Source organism: Diceros bicornis, chromosome 38 (assembly GCF_020826845.1).
Source record: "Diceros bicornis minor isolate mBicDic1 chromosome 38, mDicBic1.mat.cur, whole genome shotgun sequence".
NCBI classification, from domain to species: domain Eukaryota; kingdom Metazoa; phylum Chordata; class Mammalia; order Perissodactyla; family Rhinocerotidae; genus Diceros; species Diceros bicornis.
Genome location: NC_080777.1, coordinates 1758318 through 1776219, shown reverse-complemented (window position 1 = coordinate 1776219; position 17902 = coordinate 1758318). Strand labels below are relative to the sequence as shown.

Below are 17902 nucleotides of genomic sequence, written 5' to 3'. Positions count from 1 at the left end.
TGACCAAGACTATCCCAATTACATCATTCCTTAACGCTGGCAATCAAGTGGGCATTCTTTTCTTTGTTTCTTTAGGCTACTAATTCTATCTTCCAGTTTTAAAAGCATTTTGCATGTGTTACTGAGTACTTCAAAATGATTCTCATTTCCTTAAACCCAGGAAATCCTCTCCTTTCTCCCTACAAATGGGATTCATAAAATACGCAGCGGGAGTGGAGGGAGTATACGCAGGCAGAGAAGAGCTAACTATTTATAAGTGAATTTGCAAATGCCATATAACTTACAAGTTTTGTCATGCCATATAACTAATTTCTTTAAAAAACATCTAGATTCAAGACATTTAAACATTATAGGATTATTTGGCCATGCAGACATCAGATACAGGGATGCTGAATTCTGCCACATTCCTGGGTATAAAAAAAGCTTCAGGCTAAACACAATCACACTGTTGATGTGTCGTCCTCTTTGATCCGCTCTGGCATGTAGTGGACCATCCCTGATCTAGACGTTTTATACTTGCATAGTTCACTTTTCTTCAATGCAGTACTTTACAGCTTCTTTTAAACTTTCATAAATAGTAGTATGCTATACAAACATACATACTATATTTCATTGTCATCATGTAAAATAACACTTTGCCAGATAGTTACGCCTTAGGATCATTCATAACATAAAGGTACATGATAGGAACATCTCAAAATAACCTATACAACTGCTTAAATAATTAAATAACTTAAGAATCACAGTTGTTTAAAAAGGAGTGAGATGGGAGTGAGGCAATAATTCTGATTCTTTTATATGCCATAAAAAATATGTACATATATACCTCATTTCATACAATTTTATAAAAGAATCACGTAACTTCTATTTCTACAGATCAAATTATATTTTAAACGAACCAGTACTCGATAAATACAGCAACTCTGTGTCAAATTTTACTAGCTCAAGATTACTATATGATTTACTTTTTAAGAAAGTAATATTCTCACATAGAGAATTTTTTCAAATTGTGACATGATACAATTGCCTTATTACGCCAATCTAATTCGAAACAGTACCATGAGAATTACTATTACCTTTTATGAGCTGCTCCAAGGGGCAGCAAACCATGGCCTGTGGGCGAAAGCTAGCTGACGGCCTGATTTTGTAAACAAAGTTTCACTGGACACAGCCAGACACCCTCATTCACGTACCATCTGGGACTGCCTTCGTCCTACAGTGGCAGAACTGAGGAGGTGCAAAGAGACCGTACGGGCAGCAAAGCCTCCAACAGCTACTATCTGGCCTTTTCAGAAAGTCTGCCAATCCCTGAGCTATTCTGAGGGTCTCATCAGAAATGAACTTGGAGAAGTCAAGTTACTATTACCAATAAAACAATACAGTGCTTTTTAAAATGGAAACTAAGCAAATTAATAAAACGCTACATTAGAATGCTTCAGGAATTTAAACCTACCAAAATCAAAACAAATATTTTCCCCCTGATAAATAATCTTATTTATTATGGAAGTTTCTTCGTAATACATCATAGGATGTTAGAATATAATAATGAAACACTTTAAAATGTCACTTGCAAAGTTACTTGACTTTTAATCAGATGTTTAATATTACTCATATCATTTCTGGCAGATCATACTTGATGTCAGAGCAGTCAAGCAAAAATTATTTTGCACATCAAAAACGCGGACATAAAGGAACTACATACATATCAGTGAATAAAATTTCCTGTCAAATGCAGTGAACTACATTCTTAAACAGAGTGCTTTTTTTCCCAATTAAATCTGCTTTTCTCCAAACTGTGTAACTTTCTAATTACTTTGTGTTTTTCCCTATAGTCTCTGCAAAAGCAAATTGTGATTACTTTTTTTTTTTACCTTGAGATCACGATACACGATCTTCCCGGAATGTAGATAGTCCAGGGCAGAGACGATCTCTGCACCATAGAAACGTGTGCGGTCCTCAGAGAACACCCGCTCTCTCGACAAATGGAAAAACAGCTGCAGGGTAAACAGCAGGGACAGGATTGTAATAATTACTGATTTAGTGGGGGAAATTAACACAAACATAAAACACCTCTCCTCACCATATTGTGATGATAGATAGTGTGCTCTCAGTGGACACTGAGCACTCTTAGACAGCAGCTGGCTTATCTTTTCCAGGTTTCCAACGGGAAACCGCGAGCTGTTAAATCAGCGTTTTAATCAATATACCAATCTTGTTGAAGGCATTCTGCTTGCTACCCATTTAACCTTCAGTTACCAGAGGAAAAACGTACGCATCATCAGACTGCATTTTCCCCTCACTACACTGTTGCTTCAGTCTTTCAAGGATTAGGTATTGAGACGTTATTAAAATAAATGAACACAAGCACAGATATAATATCTCTACTTAATTATTCGATTTCAAAGAAAGGACTGCTGGTTTGCTCAAAGTGATTTATATGAACTTGTCATATTCTACAACTGTTGATTCATCCTGATCTCTCTAGAAATGTTTCAAAGTTTGAATCAATGTTTTCTATGGTGAGAAACCGCAAGGCTTTAAGTTTCTAATTTATTTTAGTAATGCCCAAAACAGACTGAGAAGCTCCCATTATTCCCTTAATAGTTCTCAATGCATATTCTTTCTATTTCAATAATAATTATGACACCAATCTTTTCTCACGTAATCAGTTAAAACTATAAGCCAATCCATTTCCTGTTAATCACCCAAAAAATATACCACTCAACAATCAACAAATATTTATTGGGTGCTCACTGTGGCCAAGCACCCAGGTCTCCTCTTAGGCCAGCTCTTTATTTAAGAAACTGCGTATCTCATCTCTCAGTTCAACAACGTATATGAGGAAGGAGCAAGTTTCAGGCACCATGAATTGACTATGGACCTTTGCTGTACTATTTCACTGTATTAAGAAATCTGCTAAGGACAACGAAAGATTGTTGACAGCGCTGAGTACATTGCCAGGCATCATGGTAGGTACTCAATTCATGTCTGTGATTAAAGAAATGAACCAGTCAGTCAGTCAATGCATCCTTGACTGCAAGATCAGAAATTAACTATAGTGTCACATGAATTGCTGACTCTTAGTGTTTCTACAAGTTATAAGAATTATGGGTGACCAAGATTTGTTCCTCACACACCAAATCATAATTCAGGTAACATAAAGGAGGTTCCCTATGGATTCCTTCCCTTTTCCCGCCTCCACCTCCACTTAAAGAGTCTATGATTGTTTTAAGATACCCATAACCCTTTGTCATAGTAAAGAGAGGGAGGTAATAGGTAATTATTGCCAAAAAAAGACTGGCTTAACATTATTTATAGTAAAATTAAGATATTTGGCAGATAGTCTCTAAACTTCAATGTTCTTTACTATGCTGTCAAATTTTATCAAACCTAAGATGCTATTGATTGGAACTCCATCATCATTTTATGTTAACATCAAGGGAGAAAAAAAATTTTGTCAATTAAAACTACAACACACCATCAAATACAAAAGGCATTCAGGTTGCAGAAATGTTAAATGTGTCTTACAAATGATCAAATATGGTATGCCAAAAATCCAAACAATGTATACAATTACTCAGGGCTATTTCTCAAAATTCATTCACTTTATATAGGCAGATATATGTTAATGCATTACCATTCAAACGAGGACAGGAAGGAGAAAGAAACATGGATAAGCACTAAAATAATTCTGAAAAATTTCTGGGTCAAAATAATTTCTGCCACGCTTTATACACAATATTATTAACTTTGATGAAGGGACGCCTGCGACCTCTATGTAGATTTATGGTAGTCTTCTAACGGGATGAAAATAGTAGCTAGATTCTAAATTTTCTTAAAATAACGTCAAGCCTACTCCCCACTCATCTACTGTACAAAAGATACAGATCCTCCCTAAATCGATACAATGCATGCCAGCTTCTACATCTTCATTTAGGCCGCGTATCTTCAATTTGTCTCCCAGCAACTTCTATAAAAATACCAGCTAAAAAGAAAATCGATACTTAAGGAGAGAATTCTATTTATTTCTCAAACTGCTGTCCTCTGATGCCCACCCTTGCCACGTTATGGAACTCATTCTTCTTAAGATAACCAAGAACCTCTTAATTAAGAAATCCAGGGGCCAGCCCGGTGGCGCAAGCGGTTAGGTGCGCGCGCTCCGCTGCGGCGGCCCGGGGTTCGCTGGTTCGGATCCCGGGCGCGCACCGACGCACTGCTTGGTGAGCCATGCTGTGGCGGCGTCCCATATAAAGTGGAGGAAGATGGGCACCGATGTTAGCCCAGGGCCGTCTTCCTCAGCAAAAAAAGAGGAGGATTGGCGGATGTTAGCTCAGGGCTGATCTCCTCGCAAAAAAAAAAACAAAAAAAAAAAAAAAAAGAAATCCAACAATCTATTTACAATCTACACCCCTTCTTCCCGTTCTGGAGCTTAGAACATCACCTAATGACCTCTCCTTCTTGAAAACATTCCTGGCTTTGGTAATACAACTCTCTCCTGATTTTCTGGCTAACTCTAGATACTCCTTCTCAGTTTCCACCTTGGCTTTGAACCAACTTTCCATTTAATGAGTATCAATTATTTAAAAGTCACTGCGTTGGGCACTGGGAAGAGAAAAAGAGGGCATACAATGATGATGAAGACATAACCCCTGACCTTAAGAAACTCAACCCAATGAAGGAAATACAGGCATAGGTTAAAAAAAACAAGCGAGCTGTGATAAATTTTGTAACTCTGGTAATAAAAATGCTTTGGAGGCAAAGAGTGATTAACCTTCGTTGGGATGACCTGAGGAGACTTCACAGATAAGCCAATATCTCAGTTAGGTTTTGAAGGATGTGATTTTTCACAAATGGACAATATACAGGAAGCCTACGAAAGATTGCTATGTCAGTTTTATCCATCTTTATATTTCTAACACAGCCTAGCATAGTACTTGCACATAGTGGGTAATAATAAATGTAGAAAGAATTAATTCTAAAAAGAAAAAACAGCCATGGCAAAGAAACACATGCAGGGAACACACGTAGCTGAAGAGTAATATGCATTCAGGGCAAACGGCAAGGCCAGATTGTTTAGGACCTTGACTGCCATGATATGTGTTTGCAATTTATTCTGTAGATAAGGAGTGTCAAAGAGTTTTGGGTTAAAAAAATTAGCTTAATTTTAAAAACAATTCTAGCAGCAATTGGAGAATCAATTAAAAAGATATGAGACTACAGTCAGGTAAATAATTCATAAAGTGCAACAAACAAGTTACTGAGCATCTACTTAGTACAACTATTGTGAAAAGCTGCGGACAGAACGAGAAGAAACGGCACCAGTCTGCAAGGATATCACTATTTGGTTAGAACAACCAGATACACAAACAATTCTACTAAAAATATGGTAGTTACGAAACAGAGAGCACATTTAAAGAAGTGAATAAATATGTTTGGTAGAATCAGAAGTTACTTTTGAGCTAGATGAGAGCTTTTGCGGGACCGCATCCAGCGTGGTAGTGACAGACGTTTCAAGAGTCAATATTCCAGAGGGAACTAGCTTGTATCATTTGGGCCAAGGGAAATAACAACTGTGTTGAGGTTTCCCTATGGATGGCTGAGTTGCTGCCAGCAGTGTAGAGAAAAAGAATGGGGGTGAGGACAGAGGAGCAATGGATTTTATTTTGACCTGTTGTCATTTAAATAAGCACTTGATATCACAGCTTCAGAACTATGGGACCCAAGGGTATAGAGGTAGATATGGGAGTCATTTTATAACGGATATTGTTAAAACCAAGTAAGCACGGTATAGCTCAGGAATTCAGTAGGAACTGAAAATAGATTTAAGGTCAGAATCTTAGGGTACCACTCACATAAGGACAGGAAAAAGAAGCAGAACACGATACCGAGGTGGAGTCCTCAGAGAAGTACAAAAGGAAAGAAGAATACAATATCAAGAAGAACGAAGCAAAAGAAAGCTTCGAGAAGGAAGTAATGTGTACCAGGCATAAGAATTAGGCCATCTGTCACCTTTCAGGGCAGAGATGTCATACTTAGGTGAGCTAAGAAGAGAACGTGAAGTAAAGCTAGAAATGACACGTCACTCCTTCAGAAAAAACGAGTGAGGTGAGCCAAGATACTATTGAAACACAAGGTTTTTGCTCAACGTATTAAATAATGCATTCAGGAAAACTTTTGCCCAAGAAATTGAGAGATACTATAAAGCTGCAATTCATATGGAATAGGCACACAAATTGAAAGAAACATCACTGAAATCAGGCAACGAGAAACAGGTTATTTAATAAGAATTTAATATATGATGAAGTTGATGATGATAATATATGACAAAGTATAGGGGAACAAATGACTATTTAATAAATGAGTACCACAATAACTGCTTAACTTTGGAGAAAAGTAAAATTCAATTTTCATCTCACATCATAACAAAATAAATTTCACATGTAATTAATAGTTAAATATAAAATATGAAAGTAATTTTTAAAGAAACTTGAAAATATGAATCAATAGTTATTTGATCTCAGGATGAAGGATTTTCCAAGTAGAAAAGAAATGGAACAAATCATAAAAGGAAAAACTCATAGAATTAAGTACATGGAATAGCAAAGATATAAAACAGAATATTTATAACAAATATGACAAAGTTCATATGCTTAGCATATAAAGGAATCATATGAAAAATAAAAAGACTAAACACAAAGGGAAAAAAGGGGAAAGGACACAGACAATTAAGAGGAATAAAAATTATTACAGTATACGAAAACATGTCACCTTATAATAATTAATGCCATAGAGATAAAAACATAAATGAGACAATTTAACACATCAAGAAATAGCATTGTCAGTCCAAGTGTGGTGAGATAAGTATCTTTACACACTGCTGGCTAGTACGTAAACAGAAACCCTTTGCAGGACAACTGGCAATACATATCAAGATAATTTTTAAAGCACAGTAGTTCTTCTTCTAGAAATGTCCTTAACAAAAAGGTAAATATAGAAGTCTTCTATGCAAGGATATTTTCTGCAGCAGTATATACAATGACAAAAATGTGAAAATAGCCTTCCAATCATAAAGAAAAATAAAATTAGATTTTCATCTAACATTATAACAAAATAAATTTCAGATGTAACTAATAGTTAAATATAAAATATGAAACTAATTAAAAAAACTAGCAAATAAGAATAAAAAGTCCATGGGACTAGACTTACTCTCTTGCCCTAAACAACTAGACAGAAATATATGAAACAAAAATGAAAATTGGGAAAAATATATAACACAACATTTTTTAGATACTGGACAATTGGCCGTGCAGGACTGTGATCCCTGTGTGAAGAGAACTGAATGAAGTGAGTCCTAAAAGCCCCCCCTTCTGTCTGAGGTCACGTTGTGGAACATTCTGCAGGAAAGGAAATCCCAAGAACAACTCAGAGGTCTCACTGTTGGAGAGTTAAATATCAGGTTTTGAGGAGGGTGAGGTGGATAGCATTTGCAAGACAGAACACCAGTGAGGAAGAAGCCATACAAAATCTGCCTGGTTGAGTCTGCTGCTGAATACCAGGCAATGCATGTGTAAGGTTAAACTTGGTGAGAACAAGCCGAGAAGGAACAGGGAGCTCGAGGCCAAATAATTCCCAGGGCTCACACAGAGCTGAGAGACATTCAATTTCTGACCAGTCAGAAGGGTGTCATTACTAAACACCCCAGCATTCAGTAGATATTTCAAAAGTCAGAGTAAAGGCCAAATCTATATTAACAAAGCTAACAAACAAAATGGTAATATATCAATCTTATTAGGAAATAATTGCTTTCTAGAACAAGGTGCAACTCTTTTTGAAGGAAGACAAGAAATTCAAGACACTCACATAGCATTCTAATTATCTAGTATCCAATCAAGAATTACTAGATATGAGAAGATGCAGGAAAATGTGACCCATAACCAAGAGAAAAATCAGTTATTAGACATAGACCTTAAAAATAACAGAGATGATGGAATTAACAGACTGTGACCTTAAAACAGTATATGAACATAAAGAAGAGATAAAGGGAAATACAAATAAAAGTAAATGGGACTTCTAGAGATAAAACATACCATGTCTGAAATAAAAAATTCACTAAATGGGATTAACAACAGATTAGACACTGCAAGAGAAATGACCAGTTAAAATGACAACATAGGAAAAGAAACTACACAAATTGCAACTGAAAAAAAACACGCCTCAGTGACCTGTGGACAGTATCAAGGAGTCCAACATATGCATGATGGCAGGTCCTGAAAGGGGGGAGGGAGGCATTTGCAAATATTAGGCTTCAGAGTACAGAGAACCCAGACAAAAGGGAAATAAGGTGATAATTATGATTGCCTCACTTTACTGCCTGGAGAGACTGTCCATGATGTAATACTAAGAGGGAAAACCAAAACAGAACCTGGCAGGATCCTTGAGTTAAGGACAGAGAGTTCAGAGACTGGGGAGAGCAGAGTATCTATCATTCATGAGGCAGAGAAGCATAGAGAGCAGAACTCCAGAGATCTGAGATGCACTGCCTTCCAGTCTTACTGATTGGCACAGGCACGTGAGGAAAATTCTGAGGCCAGAGAAAGAGCCATTGGAAAGGAGCAAGTGAAACCATCATAGGCTCACACAGAGCCAAAAATACTTTTTAGCTTCACCAGGCAAACGGAAAGACTTCTTAAGAAACGTGGCACCCAGTGGAGTCCTTGAGCATACTGCCTCTGTTTGTTGTTGTTAGTGCTGCTGAGTCGATTCCAACTCCTAGTGACCCTGTAAACAGCACAGCGGAACCCTGCCTGGTCTTTTTGTAGCATCCTCTCACCTTCCAGCGCTCTATCCAACAATGCTCCGCTGCTATCTGTAGGGTTTTCATGGCCAATTTTTTTGAAGGTGGATGGCCAGGTCCTTCTTCCTAGTCTGTCTTAGTCTGGAAGCTCCACTGAAACTATGGGTGACCTTCCTGGTATTTGAAATACCGGTAGCATAGCTTTCAGCATCACAGCAACACACAGCTGCCACTACAACCAACAAACAGGTGGTGTGGTTCCCTGACCAGGAAACAAATCTGGGCTGAGGTGGTGAGAGCGTCAAATCTTAACCACTAGACCACCAACGGCCTGTACATAGTTCAGCAATACTAGTTTTAGAGCGAAGGGTTACCGGGTCAGTGTAAGCTGAAAAGCAAGCTGGAAAAGATCACACTGCTTATAAGCAAGAACAATATACATATATGCTTTATGTTAAAATACACATAGCTTTTAATTCCAAAAACCCCAATAACCAACAATGTAAAATTCACAATTTATGGCGTCCAATAAAAAATTATCAGGCATAAGAAAAACCAGGAAAATATAACCCAAAACTAGGAGAAAAGTGAACAAATAAAAACAGACTCGGAAAATGACACAGAGTGATAGAAATAGATGAATACCATGATAAAATAGCTATTAAAAATATAGTCTAAAAGTTGAAAAGGTAGAGAAGGAAGCATAATATGGAAATAAACGGAAGATATAAAAAAAGTTCCAAATTAAACTTCAAGAGATGAAGTCTGAGATGAAAAATAGACTGGATTGAATTACCAGTATGTTAGACACTGGAGAAAAAAATGTTAATAAACTTTAAGACACAGGAAAAAAATCTAAAATTAAAGACAGGAAAAAAAGGCTAAGAAAAACGAACAGAGTAAACTGTGGGGCAACCTCAAGCAGTCTAACATATGCATAAGTGGACTCTCAGGATAAAACAAGAGATCCGAGAGAACAAAAAAAATACTTAAAGAATAATGTCCAAAAAGTTTCCAAATTTGATGAAAGCTATAAGCCTACAGATTCACAAAGGCTTAACAAAATGAACCCAAGCAAAAGAATAGTGAAGAAAACCATATCAAGGCACATCACAATCAAATAGATGAAAGCTGGTGATACGAGAAAAGCTTAAAGCAACCAGGGGGTGGTGACAAGGAGAGACACATTAAGCACAAAGGAACTAATATAAGAATGAGAGCAGACCTCAAGAGAAAGAGGAGTGACATCACTATAGTAATTTAATATAGAACTGGCAGACTATAACTTTATACAAAGCTAAAATATCTTTCCAAAAATGAGAGCAAAATAAAGTCTTTTTCAGACATGCAAAAGGTTAGAGAATTCATCCCCAGAAACACTGCACTATAAATGTTCAAGGTAAAGCTTCAGGCTGAAGCAGAGTGATAACAGATGGAAAACTGGATTAAAACACAGTAAAGAAAAGACTGCAAACGGTAACTTTGTGGGTAAATATATATTGATTTTTCTTATGTTTTTACTCTCTTTAAAAGATGATGGTTTAAAACAAAAAATAACAATGCATTGTGGCATTTATAACATTAGTAAAAGTAAACTCTATATAACAAGAACACAAAGGCTTGAAGGGGGAAAATGAAAGTATACTGGTGGAAGGATATGAAGGATATGTGTGAAATGGTATAACATAACTTGAACGAAAAATGGGTGAGTTAAACATGAGTTTGTAGTTAAAAACCATGCCACAAGGAAAACTGTAGTTCCCCCAAAATTTACAAAGAAAATACTAGTGAATTCTATCAAACTCTTAAAGATTTATCAAACTCTTGAAAATTTCATGCAAACACTTCCAGAAAATAAAAGAGGACGTAATACCTCTCAACACATTGTATGAGGCTAGCATTACCTTAATAGAGAACCAGACAAAGCCATTACCTGAAAAGGTATCACTATCCTTCATAATCATGGATGTAAAAAGTCTTAACAAACTTTACCAAATCATATCCAACAAAATAAAAAGATGATCATGACTGAGTGAGGGTTAATCCCAAGACTGAAAGACTGGTTTAACATTTGAAAATCAATCAAGGTAATTCACCATATTAACAAACTAAAAAAGGGAAAACCATACGATCATCTCAATTGGTGCAGAAAAAGCTTTTTTTTTTTTTTGTGAGGAAGATCAGCCCTGAGCTAACATCCATGCTAATCCTCCTCTTTTTGCTGAGGAAGACCAGCTCTGAGCTAACCCCTATTGCCAATCCTCCTCCTTTTTTCCCCCAAAGCCCCAGTAGATAGTTGTATGTCATAGTTGCACATCCTTCTAGTTGCTGTATGTGGGACGCCGCCTCAGCATGGCCGGAGAAGCGGTGGGTCAGTGCGCGCCTGGGATCCGAACCCGGGCCGCTAGTAGCGGAGCACGCGCACTTAACCACTAAGCCATGGGGCCGGCCCCAGAAAAAGCTTTTAAGAAAAGTCAATGTCCACTAACAATAAAATCTCTTGGCAAAGGAGGAATAGGAGAGAACTTCCTCAATCTGATAAAAGGCATGAAAATCGTACAGCTAACATCATACTAAATTGACATGGAAATACATAGGCCCTAGAGGGGTCAAAATAATTCTGCAAAAGAACGATGTTCTTCCTGATTTCAAGACAGACTTTAAAGCTACAATAATCAAGTCAGTATGGTGTTTGTGTAAGCAGAGACACATGGACTGATGGAACAGAACAGAGAATCCAGAAACAGACCTACACATATATGACAAATTGATTTCTGACAAAGGTGTCCAAGTCATTCAACTGGGCAAAGAAAAGCCTTTTCAACAAAAAGTGCTGGACTAACCAGATATCCATATAAAAAAAAATGAACCTGAATCCTTAGCTTAGAGTATACATAAAAATGAACTTAAAATAGATCATAGACCTAAATGTAATAGGTACAATTATAAAAGTTCTGGAAGAAGATTATCTGTGACCTAGAGTATACAAAGATTTCTTAGCACAAAAAGAAAAAAAAAAAAACAACAGAAAAGACAAAAACTGATAAATTGGACTTCAAAATTAAAAACTTCTGTTGCTAAAAAAAAATCACTAAAGGGAGCTGGCCCTGTGACATAGTGGTTAAGTTCGGTGTGCTCTGCTTCAGTGCCCCAGGTTCACAGGTTTGGATCCTGGGCACAGACCTACACCACTTGTCAGCCACAGTGTGGCAGCGACCCACACACAAAATAGAGGAAGGTTGGCACAGATGTTAGCTCAGGGCTAATCCTCCTCAAGCAAAAAAAAAAAAAGGAAGGTTGGCAACAGATGTTAGCTCAGGGCGAATCTTCCTTGGCAAAAAATAAAAATATAAAAAAAATAAAAATATCACTAAGATAATGAAAAGGCAAGGTTCAGTCTGGGAGAAACTATTTGTTAACACATATATTTGGTAAACTATTTGTAACCAGAATGTATAAAGAACTTTCATAATTCAGTAATAAGAAAACAACCCAATTAAAAAGTAGGCAAAATATTTGGACAGGTCACAAAAAAATGTATGCAAATGGCCAATAAGTATATGAAAAGATATTTAATATCATTAATCATCAGAGAAATGCAACTTAAAACCATATTAATAATATTCTTCCACATATTCACTAGAATGACTAAAATTAAAAAGACTGATGGTTTCCTTTGCTGTGCAGAAGCTTTTTAGCTTGATGTAGTCCCCTTTGTTTATTTTTTCTATTGTTTCTCTTGCCCGGTCAGACATGGTGTTTGAAAAGATGTTGCTAAGACCGATGTCAAAGAGCGTACTGCCTATGTTTTCTTCTAGAAGTTTCACAGTTTCAAGTCTTACATTCAAGTCTTTAATCCATTTGGAGTTAATTTTTGTGTATGGTGTAAGGTAAGGGTCTACTTTCATTTTTTTGCATGTAGCTATCCAGTTTTCCCAACACCATTTGTTGAAGAGACTTTCTTTTCCCCATTGTATGTTCTTGGCTCCTTTGTCAAAGATTAGCTGTCCATAGATGTGTGGGTTTATTTCTGGGCTTTTGATTCTATTCCATTGATCTGTGTGTCTGTTTTTGTGCCAGTACCATGCTGTTTTGGTTACTATAGCTTTGTAGTATATTTTGAAATGAGGGAGTGTGTTACCTCCAGCTTTGTTCTTTTTTCTCAGGATTCCTTTAGCTATTCGGGGTCTTTTGTTGTTCCATATAAATTTTAGGATTCTTTGTTCTATTTCTTGAAAACACCAATTTGTAAAGGTACATGCACCCCTGTGTTCATTGCAGCGTTATTCACAATAGCCAAGACTTGGAAGCAACCTAAGTGCCCATCAACGGACGAATGGATAAAGAAGATGTGGTACATATACACAATGGAATACTACTCAGCCATAAGAAACGATGAAATGCAGCCATTTGTGACAATATGGATGGACATTGAGGGTATAATGCAAAGTAAAATTAGTCAGAGGGAGAAGGTCAAATACCATATGATTTCCTTCCTCAAGTAGTAGATAATAACAACAATAAACAAACACATAGGGACAGAGATTGGATTGGTGGTTAGCAGAGGGGAAGGGGGGAGGGAGGAGGGTGAAAGGGATAATTCGGTACATGTGTGGGGTGATGGGTTGTAATTAGCATTTTGGTGGTGAACATGATGTAATCTATGCAGAAATAGAAGTATAATGATGTACACCTGAAAGTTTTACAATGTTATAAACCAATGTTACTGCATTAAACAAAAAATTAAAAAAAAAAAAAAAGTAAAAAGACTGACCACACCATGTTTTGGTGAGGATGTGGAACAACTGGAATTCTCATAACAGAGACACTAGGAATGTAAAATGACACGACTACTTTGGAAAAGTTTTGGAATTCTTAAAATGTAAACACATGCTCACCATAAGCCAACAATGATACTCCTCAGTACTTATCCAACAGAAAGGAAAACTTGTACACGAATGTGCATGTCAACTTTATTCATATTAGACAGTAACTGGTAACAATCCAAATGTACACCAAGAGCAGGGAAGATTAGCAAACCCTGGAATACCCATGCAATGGATCACGACTTAGCAATAAAAGGAACAAACTACCAAGAACTGCAACGAAATGGATAATCTCAAAAATATTAGGCTGAGAAAAAGAAACAGACACAAAAGAGTGCATGCTGTAAGATTCCATTTCTATGAAATTTTAGAAAAGGTAAACAAATCATTAGTGTCAGAAAAGAGATCAACTGTTGCCTAGGGCCACGTGTGGACATGGGACAGGGTGCCGGTAGGGGAAAGGGAAGAATGACTGCAAAGAAGCATGGCAGAGCTTTTCGAGGCAATGGAAATGTTCTATGTCTTTATTGTTATGGGGACCACATGCACATATATGTTTGTCAAAAGTCACGTAACTGCATACTTACGGTGAGTACGTTTTATTGTATGTAGATTATACCCAAGCAAAGTTGATTAAGCAATAGAAACAATCTAAATGTTCAAAAATTTGGTAAGGATTTAATAAATTATAGTACATCTACATAATTAATTATAGGCAATTAGGATATATTTTACAATATTAAAATGAAAAATATGTGTACAGTATAAAAACAAGTAAATATATTAACATGGTAATAGTAATTATTGCTAGATGGTAAGATTTAGAGTGTTTTTTTTTTTTTTTTGGCTGGGAAAGAGTCGCCCTGAGCTAAGATCTGTTGCCAATCTTCCTCTCTTTTTTTTTCCCTCCTCAAAGCCCCAGTACACAGCTGTATGTTTCTAGTTGTAGGTCCTTCTAATTTTTCTATGTGAGCTGCTGCCACAGCATGGCTACTGACAGATGAGTGGTGTAGTTCCGTGCCTGGGAACTGAACCTAGGCCGCAGAAGCAGAGAGTGCCAAACTTTAACCACTAAGCCATCAGGGCTGGCTCAGGATTTTTTAAGAGTGGTTTTTATCTTCTGTTTCATACCTCGAAAACTACTTGTAATTATTTATTTAATATCTGCTCCCCAGAACACTATGCTTTCCTTAAATGCAGAGACCATCTGTCTTGTTTGTGTCGTATACTAATTACATAGCATAGCGACTAGCTTGTAGCAAGCAGTCAATAAATATTTTTTTCAATTGAATTGAAATAACTTTTAGGCTTTCTGATGTTCTACAATGAACATGCACTGTTGTTACTTTTATAATTGGAAAAACATTATATAAAGGCTTCAAATCAATGTACTGTTAATCCTTATACTGATTTAGGCTTATGACAAATTTAATGCTCTATTAAGTTCTTTTTCTTGGCAGAAGCCCAGGGATAAGAGAAAGACTACGCAAATACTCTATAGCTTTGCATCCTCAGCACCAATCCTAGCATGTAGCATATATTATGTGCTTAATAAATATGTATTGCAAAGAATAAAGTTAAATTCAAAAATGACTTTCCAAAAAATTATTTATAAGGAAAATAAAGATGAAGTTTTGAAGGTAAAGTATTTTTATTAGAAGCATAAAAAATCATATACAATAATGGAATAACCTTGTTTTATTCCAAAAAGAATAATGAGTTATCTGCTGCTCAAGCAAGAAGCATATCTTTAGAAATTTCAGTTCCTTTAGGCCAAGACTACGTTTCTTCATGTGTCTTGTGCTTAGTCATGCTGTAGGAATAAAGTAATAACTTAACCTACTAAACATATAGCTTATCTTAACCTACTAAACATACAATTGTATATAAAAATATACAATATACATTTCATGACAAACCCATAATGCTTATTTTGAAAATAGATTGCTATATTTTGAAAAATAGTTATATTCTTAATTCAACAAACTTTCCAAAAACTAAAGACCTGGACTTAAAAAAGGTCATGAGAATTATCACTGCAATCTAAGATGTTAAACACAATTATCTTTTTTTTCTTGAAAATACTGCCTATACAATTTTTAGTCATTCCTTTGTAACAGCAAAAAATTGGTTAACTAGAGAATAAAAAATATGCTCAATAGAGGTCTCACTCATTTCAATGATTACACTCATTATCACAATATTGATGAGCTTGGAACCTGAGTGTCCTAAAGACAACTAATTAATTAAGCAATAAGACACGGCAGTCTGTGCAGTAATGCTGATTAACACATCCTTGGGTTTACACAAAGACCCAAGATGAAAAGAACGGCTCTAGCTCACCTACAGGAAACTAGTCAACAATACTGTCCTTTTGGGCTGCTATAACAGAACACCATAGCCTGGGTGGCTTATAAACAACAGAAATTTATTTCTCACAGTTCTGGAGGCTGGGAAGTCCAAGATCAAAGTGCTGGCAGATTGGGTGTCTGATGAGAACCTGCTTCCTGGTTCACAGATGGCTGTCTTTCTGCTGTACACTCCCGTGGCAGAAGGGGGAGAGAGCTCTTTTATAATGAGCTTCTTTTATAATGACACTAATCCCATTCATGAGGGTTCCACCCTCATGACCTAGTCACCTCCCCAAACCCCACCTCCAAATACCAACACATTGGGAATTAGCTTTCAACATATGAGTTTTGGGGGGACACAAATATTCAGTCTATAGCAAATACTATATTACACAGTTGGAATATATAGTGTTAGTTACACTATAAAATGCTTACTTTAAATAATTACTTAATGCTTAATTTAAATACTTACTTTTATTGGATCAAATAAAAGTATTCTTATGTTTAACAGGTAATCCATATTAATTGTCTTCCAGATAATGTCTATCCTTTTCACACGCTAAGCTCATGGTTTACATGCATTTCACACAGAAAAATTAATGCCAAGTAATGTAAATTTACATTTAGTTTTTGAAGTAAGGTTCTTTCAGAAAGGATAGGGATATAGAAAGTGATAAAAAAAAAAAGCCACATTTTAATAACATAGTGCAATATAAAATTTCTTAAAATACAAACTAAACCCTTAGGATGCTACACGAGAATTGAAAGGATCTAAGGTCAGAGTCGTTGGACTCTGAAACAGTTGTTTACTGGTAACTGTGTCAGTTATAAATTATCAGCTAAATACCTCAAGCCCTATTCCTCTACTTCTTGGCTTCTTCTTACAAGTCTGAAAATATAAAAAGAATTCTAGATCACCAACTGCATGCCCGATACCTGAAAAAGTAGCCCATAAACTGACAATTTTTAAAGAAGTAATGCAATACAAGAAAAATTTAAGGAAATTTTCTGGGATTAAATTCACCTAATGAAAATACTTAATAATGTGATGAGCATAAAAAATAATGCCTTTAAAAAAATAATTGTAAATTCCTAATCTATTTCTATAGTTAAAATAATTTATATTAAAATATTTTATTAAAACTATATCATTAAGATTAAAGAAGAGATTGCTCAGTTCTACCACATTAAATATTAACAGATTCTTCATTTAGAGAGTAAGATATACTTTTAAAAGGGTAAAAATTCTCAATATTTAAAAATATTTAAATCTATTGGGATATACGTGAAATATCTGGGCTACTTATGAAATGTATCCACTACCAATACAATAAAAGTAATAAATACAAACATTTTTGAGCATTAAGGTCATTACATTTTAACAACAATCATAAAAGCTATATAATACTATCTCCATATTACAGATAGTTAAATATAATAAATATAAGTTATTATTACTATTACAATAGGCAGTATTTTTGAGTACTGCCACTTGTTTGGCACTGTGCTAAGTAACTTACATGCATTACATCATTTAATCCTCAAAACAAACTTATAAAATAAGCAATTATTATTATTAACAATTTTTATCTCCATCACATAGAAAACTAAGGCTTAGAGATGTTACGAAACTTGCCTAGCATCACATGGCTATTAAGTGGTAGAGCTGAGATTCAAACCCAAGTCATCATTCTCTAAAGCATATCATTTATTTATTATACTGAGTGCAGCTTCTATTAATTTGAGACAATAAATGTATAAATTACTCCACTAAGAAGAAATTTCATTCATAAGTCTTCTTTATAATTGCACAATATACGCTGCATAAGAGAAACAACCTTTTTATAGAGTACAGCTGGCTTCTCAAGGTCTAAAACTAGATAGGAATCTTTGCTAAAAGATCAGTGTACCCACAGCTACATGTGCTACAT

The 17902-nt window shown here is 35.8% G+C and overlaps 1 protein-coding gene across 2 annotated transcripts in view; it reads right to left on the bottom strand.

Moving 5' to 3' along the window:
• AKT3 (AKT serine/threonine kinase 3) overlaps positions 1-17902 on the bottom strand; it is a 322405-nt gene that overhangs the window by 72645 nt on the left and 231858 nt on the right. For both annotated transcript variants that reach the window (XM_058533528.1, XM_058533529.1), the window contains exon 9: positions 1872-1994. In XM_058533528.1, the coding sequence (XP_058389511.1) occupies positions 1872-1994 (123 nt within the window). The remainder of the gene's footprint in view (positions 1-1871; positions 1995-17902) is intronic.